The sequence below is a fragment of the Gasterosteus aculeatus genome, chromosome 16 (genome assembly GCF_964276395.1).
Source record: "Gasterosteus aculeatus chromosome 16, fGasAcu3.hap1.1, whole genome shotgun sequence".
Lineage (NCBI taxonomy): Eukaryota > Metazoa > Chordata > Actinopteri > Perciformes > Gasterosteidae > Gasterosteus > Gasterosteus aculeatus.
Window position 1 is genome coordinate 9,761,630 of NC_135704.1, and position 18,246 is coordinate 9,779,875.

The window sequence follows — 18,246 nt, forward strand, 5'->3', positions numbered from 1 at the left end:
TAGCAGTGAAGCACAGAATCAATGCGTTTCCATTGTATGGCTTTGTAGCCTTTGCATGCTACATTTAGTCCACTGTGTCTCTAGATGGAAAATGTGGTTCTTTGCTATAATGGAAAAAAGAATAATGGACACACCTGTGCTTTCAGCTAGATGCTAACTTGTGTTAGCATAGTATTTTTTATGTTCACCATCTTGATTTAGCATGCCAGCCTTTCTTAATTCGCCGTAAGCACACCGCAAAGCTAAATCTGATTGGAATATTAAATACATGTGCAGGTATTTGTTCATAGACCCAATGATCGCTCTGGAAGGAAAGTCACCAAAATAATGAGAAAAAAATGCTCATGTGTCTGACCCTAATCCCATGGAAATCCATCCATGTAATCTTTATATATACAATAAACGGACTTACATTTGAATAGCACCGTCCCCGTCTTGCGACCACCCAAAGTGCACAAACCTTCAGTCTAACGCGCACTGACGGCGGAGGTTGCCGCTTGTGCCACTCAATCTAATTACACGTTCCAACATCGATGACACAGTGCAAACACACTGCGGTCTTTGACACGCAGACCGTGAATCTTTAGATAATTGGAGGACCGGCTCTGTCTCTGATCCACAGCCGCTCAGATGAACTAGTCTTTGTCAAGAACGAAGGTCCTCTACTTTCTTCCTCGCTCATTTATTCATCACTCAGTATTTCTATATGGCAAGTAGTCCGTTACTCCACTAGCTGCTACATTCGTTCCCTGACTCAAAGTGCATTGCACCTTTAATATGTATGTTCAGAGTGGTCTCCATCTAAGCTTACTGCATAGCTTTTGTTGTATACTGTGTGTGTGTATATACATATATTTAAAGAGAGAGAGAGAGAGAGAGAGAGAGAGAGAGAGAGAGAGAGAGAGAGAGAGAGAGAGAGAGAGAGAGAGAGAGAGATTTTTGACATTCTCTTTGTATTACTTTTATCAGACATGGATATTTTGATAGCTCCTAACAAGTCTTCAGATCTGTTGACAAGGAAAACAAACGTCATCCACAGTTTTCCTGCGCTGGCCACGGAATAATTCAGCTTCCATTGTGTGGGAGTTGTTTAGAAAACAGAAAATAAGAAAACATCCTGAAAAAGCTTTTACGGTTTGGTGAACGTAAAACTGATTGTTGATGTTCAAGGACTCTTTGAGACAAAGTTCGTTAAAGGAACAACATGCTTTTGTTCCCCATTTCTCTACAGTTTCATATAGCACCCTTAGTTGGTTGACTGAACCATAGATGATCAATGCTTTACAGAATCAAAATTATACTTGAGCCATTTCTCCTTCGCTGGCCCTCTTCACAGGCAAAGAGCCATAGATACCCCTGTTCACTTTCCCTATTTGTCCTTGTCTGCTGGAGGTTGCCTCCGGCTGACACAGCCTGAATTTAAGTGGACATCAATCTCGATAAAGAGGCAAAGCCCAGAGTAATAGTACCTTCTCTAATTTTTATTTTTTGCTGTTTTGCAATATAACAACAAAAAAATAGCACACTATAAGCTGGAACACAAGCCTCTGATATGATACAAAAAGTCTGAATCTCACTGTGGTTTCACAGTATGGGGTCTTTTCCGTTTTTCATGTGTCTGTCTACATCTTGACACAGTCTCAGTTGTTGTTTTTAACACCCACAGCTTTGAATAGGACAATATGCCTCTATTTCCCCGGCTGCGTGGTGATGATAAAAAGATTTCCTCGGTTGGCCGCGGGCCTATCTCTGTTCTGTAAAAGTGATGCAGGGCTCAGGGTGGCCACAGAGGACCGGACTCCATGCACTCCGCGTAAATGATGGCCATTAATTCTTCACGTAGGTAGAGTTTTTCCACCTTTCCCCTGGGACAAAGTCGTACCTTAACCCTGGCTCAACCCAACGAGCACCACCTCTCCTTCTTCTATACTCTCTCCGTTCTCTCAGACTCCTTTCCTGTCGCTCCCACAAGTTACAGTACGAAGGAAGACAAATTTCTCGGCTTCTTTTGTTTGACGAGGCCATCTGATAAGTTGCAGAAAAGTCACCGGGGTTTCCATCATGCGTGATGCCTGAGGCAATCTTCTTTTCTCCTATTATGAAATAGGACTTGTTCCCATTTGCCTTCCATGACCTACATTTTAGTGTTTGCACGTGATAGTTTTTAAGCACACTGTTTTGTGTTTGTTATCGAGTAAGCAGACATACCTGAGGCAGTTGAATTAATTTACATCGTAATCAGATTGAACAGCAAGCTATATTGCAATGCCACGTTCAAAATTAGTGTTGTGCCCAAATTTCAGTTTAGTGCCAAGAAACACATCATATCAGCTGGTGAGCGCAAATACAAATGAGCAAATAGTAAAACATCTTTTTTATGTTTGATATCTCTGCTGGTAGTGTCATCTACTCAAAGGCCATTTATTTCTACCCTAAGGAAAAAGTAGTGGAAATTATTTATTTTCAATCTTAATTTTCTTGGTAATAATAATCTTATCTTTCTTGCAACAACATAGCTCAATAAAAGTAACTCATAATGTGCACTACTAAATAAAAGAGCAGTTAAAGGGTTAATGTTGCACCACGAGATTAAAGAAAACCATTTGGCACCAACATAGTCTGTATATTAAAATCCATTCTACCTCACAGGCTATAGGATTGTTCTTTGTTAACAAACAGAAGAGTTCTTCAAAGGCTCAGACTTCAAAATAATTGGAAAGGAAATCGAGCGAGAGACGCAATAATTATCTCTTAGCCTTTTTCCTCTGCCATTAGTGATCTCAGGTACGATAAGATTGGCGAATGGTTTTCAAAGAACTGGAGTGTGTGTACAAAGTATACATACATATTGTTTTTCTTACAGTAGTTGTCTCCTAATATATATATACTCCTATTTACAAGGAGTAATTAATGGTTTATTCAATGTTCACCTATTATTATAATTATTATTATTTAGTAATGTCCACTGTTTTTAATACGTTTACGTAGATTTTTTACAGTTTCCGACACTACTTTTTGGTCTGGTTTCTAAAATAGAATCAGTAGCTTGGGAATAACTTGTTGTAGTGCAGACAGAACAAACGGATCAGGCTGTCATACGCATGTGAGGGGTCGAGGTTTCTTTTTGGCTCCAAATGACAGATTTACCTTTTGTTCAGTAAGGACACATTAGGACAGCCTCCTGCTGGCGTCGTGTCCTGAGAACTGAGAAACTTCTCCCAACAGAATATGCTAAAGTCATGTCTCCAGATGTGGGACTCGCTCAGGTATGAATTAGTGGTTTTGTCCACCTCCTCCGAGGTACAAATACAAATGCAGAACTGCCATTACAGAGATTGTGTCACATTAGCGTAAAGACCTTGTGGGCTTAAGAGCACTTAAGCAATGTGTCATGTTTCATGTTACATGTCAACATCATTTCACACTCGTAACCGATTAACAGCTTAGCAGCTGGGGAGTCTGCATCATCACAGCTAAAAATATGAAATATTTCTACGCAGCATCTTCTTTTTACACGACCTGCGTAAATTGGAAGTAAAGAAAACTAATTTGATGATATTGGCGAGTGTAAGGCCCTCTGGCTTGTGCCCACATGAGGATATCAATGAGGCACTGACCTCATAGTTTTCGCTGCCCCACAGCAGATGTAGATAAATGCTTGGCTTTCAGAAGTTTATTTAATCAATGACTCATCATTGCTATTTCTTGCATGTAGCATAACACCATTTTGTTCATTTGTTTGAGCTGATCTACATGAAAATTGAATATGCCCCAAGATGCATTCATGCTACTTTAGACAGTAAGCGTGTTAGATGAGAACGTGGAGGTAATTGCCAATACCGTGTTGTCGTGGCAATCAGAAGACTTGCTGTTGAGGTTATGAACTTTGTTTTTTTTCACCGTGTTTAAAGGCATGGCATTTATCCCAATTCCATCAAATGAAGGTGCAAATTAAATGCTATTCAAATGTTTGTTTTGGTGGACTCAAACTGGAGTAGAACGTTTTGAAAGAATATGCATTGTATTTTGTAAAGCTCTTCCAACATGGACAACACAAGCTAATACAAATAAAAGCACACTAGGGAAAAGCTAAACTAATTATGGGATATGCACAATTACTGGAATACTGTAAATGTACTCAACTGAAGTGAGCTCCATCATAATAGAAATGCATGAAGGGATGTGGGCAAAATCTTTTCTTTTCATGGCTTTTCATGAAAATATCTGTTTTCTTGCTCCCCAGAATTGTGTTTGCAAATTGAACTGAATTTGTCTCCCACTCCCCCCCCACTTTTTTTTTAAACCACTGATATGACAGACGCTATGCTGCTGCTGGCACAAAGGCTGGAGGGACCTTTCAACATTGAATCCGTCATGGATCCTATTGATGTCAAGATTTCAGAGGCCATCATGAATATGCAAGATAACACTGCCCAGGTCTCCTACAGGGTACGTCAATTATGTTTCCTCCCCAGAGAAGTATCACCTCAGGCCCATTGTCGACGTATATAATCTTGGATTATATGTTTCGATTTGGTCGGATTATCCTCCACTTCGAAGTTCGACTAAAGTTAATGTGTTTCCTGTGTTTTACTGCATTTTTCCATTTGCCCACAAAATTGTAGTCATAACAGAAAACAGAATGTAGGCAGTTGGTGAAGATCCTTTTTTGCCCGTGCGGTTTTGAATGCCTCCATTTAAGGTTAAGTGCCTCACTGACTTTCACATGCAACAGATGCAGTTTTTGTTCATGGTGTAAGTGGTATTTTCCCCAAATCCCATAAAAACTTAACCCTATCATCTCAAATAGCATTGGTCACCGCCGCAAGTTAAAACACCTATCAACGTGGTTACCTCAACTTGACGGAGAGCACTGTCACGCTGGTAATGTGGGCCGAACGCTTCACAACCCCTTAACAAAACAGCGCGTTTTCCTATTTTCTGCTTTCCGAGTCATTTAAACCCTCTGACAGTTGGTTGCCCGTGTTTTCGGAAATTACAGGTTTTTCAAGGCTGCGGCCAGCCGAAACCCGCAGGAATGACCAGGTCGACCCGCGGCGTTCCCGATGTGTTCAGCGCTCGCTTCAGGCCGTACAGCCCCGAGGAGCGTCCCACCACTGCATCTGGCACCAGCCTGGACCGACTGGTAAGGAGGCCGAGCCAGTGCTGCTCTTTTGGGACCAGACACTGCGTCAGGTGTAAACATCATTTGTCTTTCTGACTTGACACCGTTGATTAAAGCTGGTGATTTGCCACCGTAAAGCCCCGGAGCCGGAAATTAATTCTTTGTACTCGCCCTCCATTCAGGCAACTCTATCGATTTGTGTTTGTTAACGAATCAACAGCTTTACCCCAGGAGGGCAGCGCAAGGTGTGTCGTGCTGCCTCCAGTGTCCCGCTCGTCTCTGTGTACTTGGCAAACAGAAAAGAAAGGGATGAAAGGAGAGATGGATAGATTTTTTTGAGGCTGACCATAACAATTGTTTGCTGTACGGCACACCTTTATTTTCTTTATCAGATTACCTGTATGTTTGTTGGACTGGATCTCACAATATGGATTTCCATCTCAAACAACCTTGAAAGCTTAAATGCTGCATCAGGGTAAAGGTTGACATGGAGCTGACAGACCAATTCAACTGGGAGACAGTTCTCATCATGGATTACCTTTGCAGCCACAATTCCCTTCCTTTCTTCCCACTTGCGCTTTTCCAAGGACGTTTTTTCAAATTATGTGTATATGACACCGGAAACAAAAAAGTGTTATTGAATTATCGGCCTTTGAAAATGACCGGATGCATGAGTCTCGCCCTCCGAGTTTAAAACATGTTAAATAAAATGTGAGATCTGTGTCTGATTAATAACAGGAGCTAATGAATACATCATTTCAAATGCAGCATTTAATTCTCCATCTTGCTCCAGGAATCCAGTAAAAACAGTAAATCTGCTATTTGTATTATTCAATGCTCATTATGTTTTTGCATAGACCAAACAATTCTATGCACAGTTTAAATGTCTCGTGTCTAGCAGTTGCCTTTGTAGCTTTTTCTGTCCATCAATGACTTCTTCCACCTACACCAAATTAATTAAGACTTTCTCTTTCCCTGCCTTTATGCTGCAAACCAGAGGATTGTTTGGCATGCGATGCAACACAGCGTAAGGTTCAACATTTTATACCCATTCCCGTTGTTTACTGTTGGGGCTCTTGTCTGAAACAGGTTTTCTTTGCATTTCAACAGAGCAAACATAACGTTTTAATGTTGTATGGTGAGGGATACATTGTGTTCCAAGCTTTAGATTTTTACAGCATTGTTACCTGTGGATCCCAGTGGTATTCGACTCTTGGTGCGCGAAGTGTCAGCCTCAGTTCCATCTAACAAAGGAGTCGAGGTCACCTAGTCTGGCTGTGAGGGAACATTTTGTCTTAAATTCATTCTGGGATGTACTACAGGATCTCTTCAGGCAGGTAACACCTTCAGGAAGGGCTCCGGAATGTTCATTAATTACTGGGCAATTAACCTGCTGAGAAGACGCCGGGGCACAATGACAGGAGGTTATTTTAAACATGCAATAACTTAAAAGTGTACATGAGCAGAAGATTCTATTTTAAAGATCGTTAGGAATATGGATGTGGAATCCACGAGGATCACAGCGGCCACAGGAAACTGCAAATCGTGTAAAAGGGGTTGTTTGGTTCATGAAAAGAAAAAGAGAAGGCTTGATACCTTTTTTTGCTTTGTGCGGTTCACATCCATTATTTCAACCGCTGTCTGCTGAAAGTCACAGCGGAGTAACGCTTTCATTGCTTTGGAGTCATGGTTCAGGCGAATAGATGGATATTCACTGTGCTTTCAACCTCCGCTAATTCCTGAGAACACATCTGGCTCTTTACCTGGTAAATGCTCCATGTCCACCAGCTAGCTGGTCTGCCTGACGCCTGCTGCTGAGCAGGTGGAACACTTTTGGTTTATTAGACGCTTTCTCACTGGAACAGTCTGCTGTGTCCACTAAAGCCTTTGCAGTGTTAGTCTTATTTTGAAAACAGAAAATGAAAAAGCCGAAGTGGCTACTGGTCAACACGTAGTGCGCTCAGCAAAAGGTGCTACGGGTTCCATACAGTGAAATATAACCTTTACAATTGTGATGAGTTGTGTTGAATTCCTGTATTGGTGGCTGAGATACGCTCAGCTAACATTAAATTACGTTGGTCGAGGTGTGAAGTCACACCTTCAACTCCACCTCAGTAGAACAGAACAGTAACATTGGTTCCTTCTGTATATCAAGCAAAGTCATGGCAACAACACATTTATACTTACATTTATAACTTCTTCTTCTTCGATCATATTCCCCGTCGATATGGTTTAGGTTGCTTACCTTTTTTACTTGTATTAACACTGGGGAAAATCCCAATAGGAGTTAAACTTTACATATAAAGCAGGTTCAGACCATAGTCTTAACACATAAATACACTTAAACACATAGTTTCACATTGCTCACCATTGTATCTCTCCCTTTGTTTGAAGTGATACAGGTGCTCAGTGTGTGGCTTTAAAGAAAGGAACATTTTCAGCGGTTGATATTTATTAATCCGATCCTTCCTTTCTCACTGCAACACGTCTGCTGCCGTACACACAAAAAGGTGCTTGGAAATATTTTCCTAAAGGTTCGGATATTGACCATTGTGTCCGTCCGTGAGTGCAGTGCAAAACATCTGCCGCGCTTGCTCGTTTTTTTTCCATTTCCAGCATGAACAAAATACAGAAGTTCAAATACAAGTTTTGCCTTCGCCTGATAAAAAAAATTCATTCATCATTAAAATACTTATAGAAAGAATAGTAAGTTGTTTTTACAAGCTTCATGTCTTTGAGTGTGTCTTAAATAAACGTGCTTCGTGTCGTTGTTTCACACACCCATGGTGTACTTTCAGAATAGATGTGTGAGTCCCGTGCAGCTGCCTCCTCGTGCCGTTCATTAAAGTGGCAGCATTTACGTGTTCACCTTGTAGCCGGCACATGGCTGGATTCCCCGTCAGAGCGCGCCTTTGTTTGCATGCCGGCAAATAAGATGATTACCTGTGGCAGTGACACTACTCAGCCCCGTGTAACTCGACAGTGTAAGGTGTCCTTTGATAAGAACTTTTAGTCCCGATTAACCGTTAAGTTTTGGAGTCCACGAAGGTGCCGAGGATGGCAGGAAGAGCCCGCATGTCCTGTGTTGCCTATAGAGGAGCCTGTGGGAGCGGGCCCACCTCCAGTGCAATGAGCCATGACTGTTTAATTGCCTGACATTCTGTCAGAGCACAACGCCCTCAAAGCTCTGAGAGAACATGGAGATTTGAAAGTCCAAAGAGGGGATAAAGGCACAACAGACTGTCAGGCTCAGAGGCGGATTATAGATAAGAGGTGGAGCTTTTAATTTGACATTTGTATCAAGTTTGGTGGAGTTCAATTTAGTGTAGTTTTATTGGGGCTTTTTGTCTCCCATGTGTTTTACACGGTTTGCATTTTATCAGCACGGGACTATGAACACTGAGAGCAAGACACGGACGAGACTAGACTACAGAAAGAGTCTGTAACCTTGCCCTAACTTTATGCTACTTAATCGCTTTGTACTCTCTTCAGCTTTCAGAGAGTACTTCTTGAAATTCAATCAGATGTAGCATGTTTTTATGAGTTAGACGTTGAGTGACTGCAAGGTTATTCATGTGCACGCTCTTCCCTGATGATTAATAAATGAAACCCAGGTCATCATTTACCATCTCCACATCCTGGTAGATTGAAAAGCTCCCTTTATCAGTTATGTGTGTGTATATTTATTTTTTTCCATTTTCATTATGTTCCTTACTTGTTCAAGAAGAAACTAATTTAGTTAGTTTACTAACTAAGGACTTTCCAGAAAATTAGACCAAATTATCTATAAATACATTTATAATGATTTAATATGACCTTTATTGCATCAAGTGTTAAAGCTACTTTGGTCATTTACAGAAATCCTTTTTCTAATTGTGTTTGCAAAACTAGCAAGTTTTGCAGGATTACCAACCCGGCCCTCTAATCCCAATGTTCACCTGCTCCTCAATATTTAAATATAATACTTTTTTCTAGGCTTGATGATTGTGACTAGTAAGCTACAACTGAAATGAAAGCTCCCCTTTTAACTGTTGAGATATGATTGACTCTTCTTCCTCTCCCAGCCTGTTTATCCCTGTCAACACTTCTCGGACCGTAACTAACCGTTTTGTTGGAAGCCGTTTTGTTGGAAGTCAGGCTCAAGCTCTTCATCGTGCGCTTAGCAACCTCAGGGCGAGCGAGTGGGAGAAGAAGTGGCAGCATGGTGGATCGATGCTCAGAATTGAATATCTTGCTCTAGGGGTTACTCCCGTTTCCTACGACCAAACCCTGCGGGGCAATAAACGGCCGTTAGGTGTGACTGTGTCATTGTTTGAGAGACCAGTGATCCGCCCTGCCGGCTTTTCCCTCTCCTGAACTCCAGCCGTCCGTGGCTGGTTATGAGTCAGTGTTTTTAGAGTATAGAGTAAAAGACGACAAAAGGATTTTCAGCAGTAAGGGATGTGAGTGGGCATCTCATAATGTAATAACCGTGCATGTGTTACAGATATTATAACCTTAAGTACAACTGAATACTCATTCTGTCCAACAGGAAACACTGAGTGAAAAAACTGTTTTGGTTTGTGAAGTCAGTTGTCAGGAAAAACCTCACGACCGCTCTAACGCTTTGCCAAAACCATGACCCTGACATTATATTTTTGCAATCCAAGACGACGTCAAGCCACTGAAACATTCTTGTTTGGGATACAGCTTAATGGAAGTAAATTGGGCCTGTCCACAGCTCCTTTCCCCTGTGTTGTTCTATCTACCGACTCCTACCCGAGCCGTCTAATTATTTAGATTCCAGAGATTCTAACATAAGTGGTACTTCTCCCAAAACGACACAAAAATAAATAGTCTCAAAGTGCATATGTGGCATGAAAGTTCAGGCGTCTTTTGACGGTAAATCACTCAAGTGTAAAAAAAAAACTCCCCACGTCCTCATATGTACCTCTAAGTGTAAGCTTCAGTAGAAACGGGTTTGGTCTAAGAGGGAGAATGATGCACACTAGTCTGCTTGTGGTCTAAGCGGTGGCGTTGCAGCACAAGTAGATACTCTTCATTTCCTAACAGGCAGACATGTAAAGACACTGACAAGCTGTGAGTGCATCTTCCTTTCCAAGCATTCACATTAGTGTCTCACAATAGCCAGCACGCATTCACGCATCTACACACGTCTACAGACTCTTGTGTCCATGACCCACACAGTTTAAAGTCACAGCTAAGACTTGACCGTCGTTGTTCTGAACAGCTTCCGGCCGTCAGTGTTGGTAATTGTTTCGGGGGATTCGACTTTATTTGAATGTAGGTAGAGTTTTTCGTTTTGTGCGGGTGCGTTGCCACGCAGATGAGTCACGCTTTGGGGAGTTTAACAGGGGTGGGGGTCTGTTCCTACAGTCAAGGAGGCTGGCGTTCAGTTACCACAAATTACAAAGTCCACCATAGCAGAAGAATTTCAGGAGAAACTCGAGATGGTTCCATTCGTAGTCGAATTATCATACCAAAAAGCCGACACGGTGGTGGGCTTGAGCCTAGTTCTTTCTTCGCGTGAGTGAAAACTCTCATCTTGTGAGAGAGGGACAGGAGCGGTGCAGATGGATAGAAAACGCAACTCTCTCGTAAACACGCAGCTCAGGTGGAAGAGGCATAATTAAATAATGAGTCTGACAAACAAGGCAGGAAACACATCCATTAGCGGCGCACCTCCTTCCGACTCTGTGGGTTCCAGCCATGCAGGTCACCAAGGCTTTAGGACCTTCGGCTTGCACTGAGATTAAGATGTCACACATGCTGTGTCACGAAAGGTTTATTATCCATAATTCACTGTTGTAGCCCACAAAGCAACACGAGTAATGCTGTCTAGGAGAGAAGCAGCATCAGACAGCGTACAGCGTACATGAGTACTAACTTAACAACTCATAGTCTAATATTGTAGGTTTTATAACAGAGGAGTTATATATGTAATACAAAGGTCACCAGCATTAAAATGTCATCACGTTGGTTTAATATCTGAGACTAATTCAGACATATTTCATGCATGCACTGCGTCTGCAGTGCAAAACTAAAAATAATCTTTCTAAAAAAAAATTCTAATGCTCACAAAATATTGTGCAACATTTCCAAACCTTAGTTTTAGGTGGTTGAAAATAAAATAGCATAGAAGCAACTGGAATCTCTCTTTTGTCAGTCTTTTAAACTGAATGAACTGAATATTTCTACACCAAAGGGGGAAAATAATAAATCGTCCAGCGAGTAGCTCACAAACAATAACTTGATTGAATAAATATGCTCATAGAGGAACGGCCGATAGAAAGAAGGCATTCTTGAAGTACATTTGCCTTCTGGTTTTGCACACTGAACTAACTTGCTTAAATTAGTGTATAATTCATTTCTCATCCTGATTGATGTTTTGGCTGAAAAATGTGTAATGTGTCAGCATTGCATTATTCAAGGCTTCATATTAAAACATTGGAAATATCTCTTTTGGTTGAAATAAAGATTTCAGGGCATCCAGAATTTAGGAGTTTAATGTAAATGTTAATGTCTGATGCTAAATAGTGTTTTAGTCAATCCAGTTTTATTAAGTCAGGAACGTTAAATCTTTGTAATATGTAAGCTGCTTCCTCTACCTCATCTACATTTTTACCTCATTTTTAAAATGTCCATCAAGCGTCAATCAGGCCTTGCAACAAATGGCCTGTAATGGCCTGTACTTGTATAAAACTTCTGACCACTTTAACACTTCATGTCATCCTTCACACGTTCACACTCTCTCACACACTGATGACGGGGGCTAAAATACACAGCGCCGGGCGACCCATAAGCAGCCAACATTCATGGCATTCACACAATGGGAGCAATTCAAGTTCAAATGTCTCGCTGAAGGACATACCGACATGCGTATCAGAGGAGGAGCCGCGGAGCGTAGCGCCAATCAATTGATCGAAGGGCAGCCGTGTTCCTCCACCCACCCACGTTAGTCCCAAACCAATGCCGACCCTCAACGTAGCCAACGCAGAATGACCAAGGCAGATGCAATTCTGTGCAATTGAGTTATGAAGTCTAATACATTTGTCTGTAAGGGTCAACAAAAGTGTGTTAAATTGCATCTGGATTTTGTCCCGCGGGACGTGAGAGAGCTGAAGTTAGATTGCACAGTTCTGGGAAATCAAATCAAAGGCCAAATCAGGACTCATGACGGTAGGACTTCAATTTTCTCGCAAAAGAAGCTCAGAAGTGTTAATAAAATCAATCCATTTATATTAGCCTTTCTCTGATGTTGTTGCCATAGAGGTTCTGCCACTTTTCATATCTGTCGATACATTAATGAGGCACATTGGCCTCATTACTCTCCAGGCTGCCGGGCTCTCCGGGGGCCGAGGGCAGTAGGGAGGCAGCAGACCTGCAGAGGACTGCTGTGTCCTCCGCAGAGCTTAGCTTCGCTTTAATCATCTCCCTTTCTCAAACTCTTGTCGTGGCCTTGGGGCGAATCCCAAGCGCAAACTACACTATCCTGTCATTTTTTTCTAACTGTGGGATCGTTGTGTGGTACATTTTGTTCAGCGTCATGTAACGTCGTAGATACCACGGGACTGAGCAAACGGCTTGAGGCAATATTATTTAAAATGTGCGAGATTCCCAGTGTGTAAACATCACATGCACTACAATAACACGCAGTAATTGGTTATTTTCTCCCACCTGACTTGGTTGTGTGTGAAATATAGACAAATACACACTTTGTCACAATTAAAAAACTTAAGGTATCATGCGCTTTTAAAATACTTTTTGAAATGTATTTTGGGGGTTCTTTCTCAGAGGAGTGATCAAACCTGATCAAATTAGCCTAAAACAACCAAAGTGGTTGGTTCTTAATCACGCGCCTTCTATTTTTGGATTAAGCATTATCTTTTTTATATTCTTTTTTTTCTTACACAGGTACACAGAGATTAGCCGTCACATCAAATTAAACACATGATGAATTATTTCTCCTACAGTAGTAAGGAATACTGTTGAAAGTTGACAATAAATGTATGCCTCCAGGGTGCCACAGAACTGAGCGTGTCCTCTACAGTATGGAATCAAAACTGAATTTGACAGGATGGTGAGACATCACAGATTCAATATATTGTACTCAAGCAATACATCAACACGCCGTACAGTACTGTTTGTAGCAATCATTTTTAAAACGTACATATATATGCAAGACATGACAGTTAGTCCCTACAGTATCTGTGTCTGCTTGTCATTTTCTTTATACCATTATAATGGATCTCACGGCATACAATATTTTCTACTGTCCAAAAACCAGGCTGCAGAATCAAAACAGATGCCAAATAATGGCCAGTTTTTTTAAAAATAGAATTGTACTTTTTGTCAAGTACTGCCAAGGAAGCAGCATGATAACAACATCACACTGCTGTCATGACAGTGCTGTCACCAGCAGACATAAGAAAGATGAACGCACTGCCAAGGCTGACGTTTTGCAGAGATGGCCGTGTAAAATCAGGTCGTAGTATTCTGCTGTGTCAAATTTAAGCCAGGGCGAGATCAGATGTAATCAAGGGAAACAAGGAGGGCGGCTCCAGCTGAGACTTGAAGAAAGGGCAACGGCCCGCAGAACGACGCTAAAAATGGATTTATCATGCTCACGCCGAGTGCAGCCCCCGGCAGCGGAGGACAGAAACCACGGCTCAAACCGTCACATCCAACTGCAATTTAGTTTGCAAGTGGTGGTGCTGGTTTTTCTAAACATGATTTGCGGTGGTGAACTATTCCCATCCGTGTGAGCGCTGCAAGACAAACAGTTGGGCGATGTCATCCCGGCCTCGTCCATTGTGGAGCCACTGAGGAGAAACATTCTTTCGTTTGCCCTCTGTTGATGGATATTGATTGGTCAGAGCAGCCCACATCTACAGTATACGCACTCTGGTAGCTGCTCCGAGGAGCAATGCGGGTCACATTTGAGGTGAATGTTTCCAGGCAAGGACAAAATAAAGAGCTAACATACTGACGTACTCCAAACATTATCACAGAGGTGATTTACTCGGTTTGCTTTGGGCTGATCGACACTATTTCTAAAGGGGCTTCGGTCCAGATGGCAGGTCTTGGTTAAGAGAATCCCGTGTTTTACGAGTCGACCTGAACAAATAAAATGGGACTTTTTGTGATATTTTAGACATTGGATTAAGTAGCCATGTCCTACCAGCAGGCGTCAGCATGTGATACGCTACACGGTACCCGTAGTGCACCGGAACTTAGCGAGCAGCGTGCATTCATCTTTTGGAATTGGCTCCGTCAACAATATAACGAGATCAAGAATGTGATGAAGAGGCGGAGATATTCTTACTTCTCCAAGTGGTCACCGGTCCTGGTGAGACTTTATGGCGGGGGCCGAGGTCCTGGTGGGAGCAGAAGCAACTCCCTGACCTCTGTAATTGAGACGCAGGAGGAAAACGCCATTCGTATCGAATGACAAAACTATTTTAACGCAGACAAGATGAGCAGTTGCCAGGGAAAATAAGTTAATGGAGGAGTCGTCTGCCTCTGGTGGTTTTACTCGCTGCCAAGTCTATGATTAGATTGAACATGCGCTAATTCAGCCCGGACATGCAGCGGAGGGACATGCGCCGTGCCAACACCCCCAGATGATTCCTTAAAAAGTCAGTTATTGTTCATTTAACGGGATAGAGGATCGTAAGCGAGACTCAGAATGCCTCACCTGACTGGGAAAGGCTTGCGAGGGAGACGGAGGGAGATTTACCAGCTGACAGAGCGATGAACACTATAGTTCAACTCTGGCAGCAGTGTGAGTCCAACGGGTTCTGAGGATGAACATTTGAGCGAATTTGACCCTTTTTTCAAAGGCGGTTAGCGCTCCGGGCGTCATCCTGAGGCCGGGCAGGAGCTTAGGTTTGCTGACGTTTGTGCTGTGAGTGTGACTACAGCTCCAAAGCCAGTGACACGTTAGCTTTGGATCCGAGAAAAGGCATCAGAGAACCACCGGTCGGTCGGAACGCTGTTCCCCCGCACGTCTGAGCGGCCACCTGTTAACGGAAACCAATACAATACAATATTACGATAGCTAAGACAACATCTAGTCTCGTATCACAATATCTCTGTACTGCTACTAATGTTATCCTACTGTGTGTTAAATAGATAGCGAGACACCTTCGGAGTGTCTGTAAACACAGACTGTGAACCAGCTACATCCGTCGTCTCATTGATTCCTAGTGTTGTTTTTGCAAATGATAATTCTCTGTCAACTTTTCCTGGTGTTTGTCCATTCAAGCTGGCCAATTATTTTCACACAGCTGGTAAACATCGCGGTTTGTTTGAGTGGGTTCATTGTTCAAAGGAAAGCAAAAGTGGGGCAACGTTTGGATGGTGGCGCTTTAAGCTCTGTGAGCTGTGGTGCATTATGGGTTACGTTTCAGGGCTGTTTATTGCATGAATTAATCTTCTTTAGCCAGGTTCAGCTGCTAGACTTCCTGTTTCCTGCTACAAAGGGGACGGACAGAGCACAAGATGAGATAAGAAAATCACCCATGACTGATTTCATTACGCCGATGTTTGAATTGATATTAATTAGAAGATGAATCCAATTTTGAGGTAGAAGAATTACAGCTCATTTCCATTTTGGTACTCGAGGAAAAGGGATGGGAGACGACAGATGCTAAACAATGCAGAGATAAAGAGCACGCGTCTGTAATATTACAGCTGAAAGAAAGACCCGGGGCTTCTTTTCACAAAGCTTTTTTGAAGAGGAGTCTAGTTAAAGATCAGGGGGCCGAAACCCTCACTTTCACTTAGGACAGAAAGACCAAAGAGATAAGAGACCTAGCAAGGGGGCTGACAATACCAGAGAAACAGCATGGATTCATGTATGCTTCATGACTAGGAGATAGAGGGCAAAGGAGGAAAAATAGGTTTGAGTAAAGGAGGAGTTAGAAAAACTACTCCGCATTGCAGCTTTTTTCCTACACACAAATCTCTCTTTGATTCAGCGTAACACACATTCGTTTAGCAGATGAGTCTTCTGAGATTCCATGTTTTTGGCATCGTTTTCAGAAAAGACAAAAACCAACAACTTGATGCTTCATCTGACGATATTCCTCAGTGCCATAGAGCTGCATTGCTGTGCGAAAACTATTTAAAAGCTCATCAATTAGTTGCTCTGGCACATTCCTTCAATAAACAAGGCTGGTGTACTTTATTTTGAGATAATCCTACAAACACCGTCCTGCTGCACACTCAAGGGCACCAAATGTGTATTGATCTGCTACTGAAAACAGTCCCCAGCAAAAGCACAATTTGCTATTATTTGAGAAAAGTTCGTTGAAGCGGCCAGCTGTTAAAAAAAGATCACAGAGCCTTTTTTGAACAGTGAAACTATATATTTCTAAAGTTGTTCTTCATGTTAACTATGTCAGTCCCACAACCAAGGAAAGACTAAATTATTCCACTGAAATATTTAAAACTTCAAAATGTGAAACAAAACTACATGTAAATATACATATATAATACAAAATGTAAAGTAGAGTGATGGTACGTGACAAAGAGAGAGGAAGTGTGTGTAGAATGTGACTAAACTACTACAGTTTAAAAGTTTGTTGTTTAATATATTTCAAAAGGTTTGTACATGGCCTTGCTCTCTTTCCGTATATATACAGATATATTTATATCTATATATGATACATATATAGGGCGTGATTTCCTGTTAATACTGACGATTTATCTTTGCGCTGTTCTATTTATTATAGAATGTAATTCCTTGGACAGTTACATTCTTCATGTTAGACCACGTGGAGATTTGTGTGAATTTGAAGTTGGATGTGAAAGCAACATCTTCAGCAAACATGATCGGTTTTACCCCAATTTCCTCTGTGTGTATTCTGTCTGGTTGCTTTCATGCGTCTCCCCATTTTCTCAAAGACATAGTGCCATCTAGTGTGCATCTCAGCCGGTTGCAGGCGTATTAGTTATTCATGAGCAAAGTGCATTGAAGTGAGAGGGAGGCTTCTCCCAGAAGAACATTTATTATTGTGGGAAAAATCTACACCTTTCCTCGTCTCACTTGGAGCCTACTCCATACATTTGATGTATTTTGGTTTCACCTCGTACTTTTATCTGCAACCCAGTGGATTTCTTTCAAGTATCCGTCTCAGACAAGAGTCGGTTGAAGCAGGAAACACTCGGTGCTCAGTGAATCGGTACGATGGAAAATGTTTGAATAGAAGTTGTAACCGTTAAGACTTTTTCTGTCATCTCGACACATTAAATGAATAAATAAATAAACGTCTATTTCCAGTCATGTGATTAAATATCTCTCGAAAGTGAGTTTTACCTTCTGGTTCACACTTTTTTTTCTGGACAGGTTTTGCCAGCAGATCCTGTGAAAAAAAAAAAAGAAGGTGAATCTCTCCCTTGTTAAAGTAAACTTAATGTGTGAGGTTTAGTCAAACATTTCCAGTCAATCTGCTGCATTGAGTGCAGCCCTGACCCTCTGGGCAGCATCAGAGCCGCTGAAGTGCTTTGGCATCAGTGTGACAGGATTAACACATCAAAAGCAGAGTCGGGGCCTACAGCAGCGTCACACAGTCAGTACAGCACCTTTCATGTTCTGCTCAGGTTCACCACAATTTCACGTAAGCCAGCAGCGAGTCAGACAGAAAAAGATAATGGGCCGACCTGCCGCTATCACGCTTTCCCTGGGCTTCAGTGAAATATGTCAAATTTTGTGTTTGATGAAAGATTGGAGTTCAACAGGCTCAAGTCAGGAAACGATATCTGACTGTGTCACATGGCCGGGATGCAAAGGAGCATTTGAGTCTGACATTCAAGCTGAAATTATTGCTGCGAGCCTGCATGGTTTTACTTTTCATGATGCAAACATTCGATATTCAACGTGGGAGGAAAATTAAACCCAAATAATCTCTGGGGAGTTGAGATGTCTCAGGGTTATATCCCAAGATTTATAATCCTTTTGATAAGATGTGGCAATAAACAACGACGGGGCAGTTTTATAATGAGTTCACGAATGAGATGAGTGAGAGTATAAAAAGACTTAAGCTGTTACCATTTGTCATATATATGGTGTCATAGGGTGTATATATATCTATATATATAGATATATATATAGATAT

General features: G+C 41.8%; 1 protein-coding gene across 2 annotated transcripts in view; it reads left to right on the forward strand.

Annotated features, from left to right (window-relative positions):
• LOC120834196 (glypican-6) overlaps positions 1-18,246 on the forward strand; it is a 59,226-nt gene that overhangs the window by 37,000 nt on the left and 3,980 nt on the right. The window contains exons 5-7 of one of the 2 annotated variants that reach the window (XM_040202065.2): positions 4,319-4,449; positions 5,003-5,146; positions 6,123-6,152. In XM_040202065.2, the coding sequence (XP_040057999.1) occupies positions 4,319-4,449; positions 5,003-5,146; positions 6,123-6,152 (305 nt within the window). The remainder of the gene's footprint in view (positions 1-4,318; positions 4,450-5,002; positions 5,147-6,122; positions 6,153-18,246) is intronic. The other variant, XM_040202066.2, reaches the window with a different exon arrangement.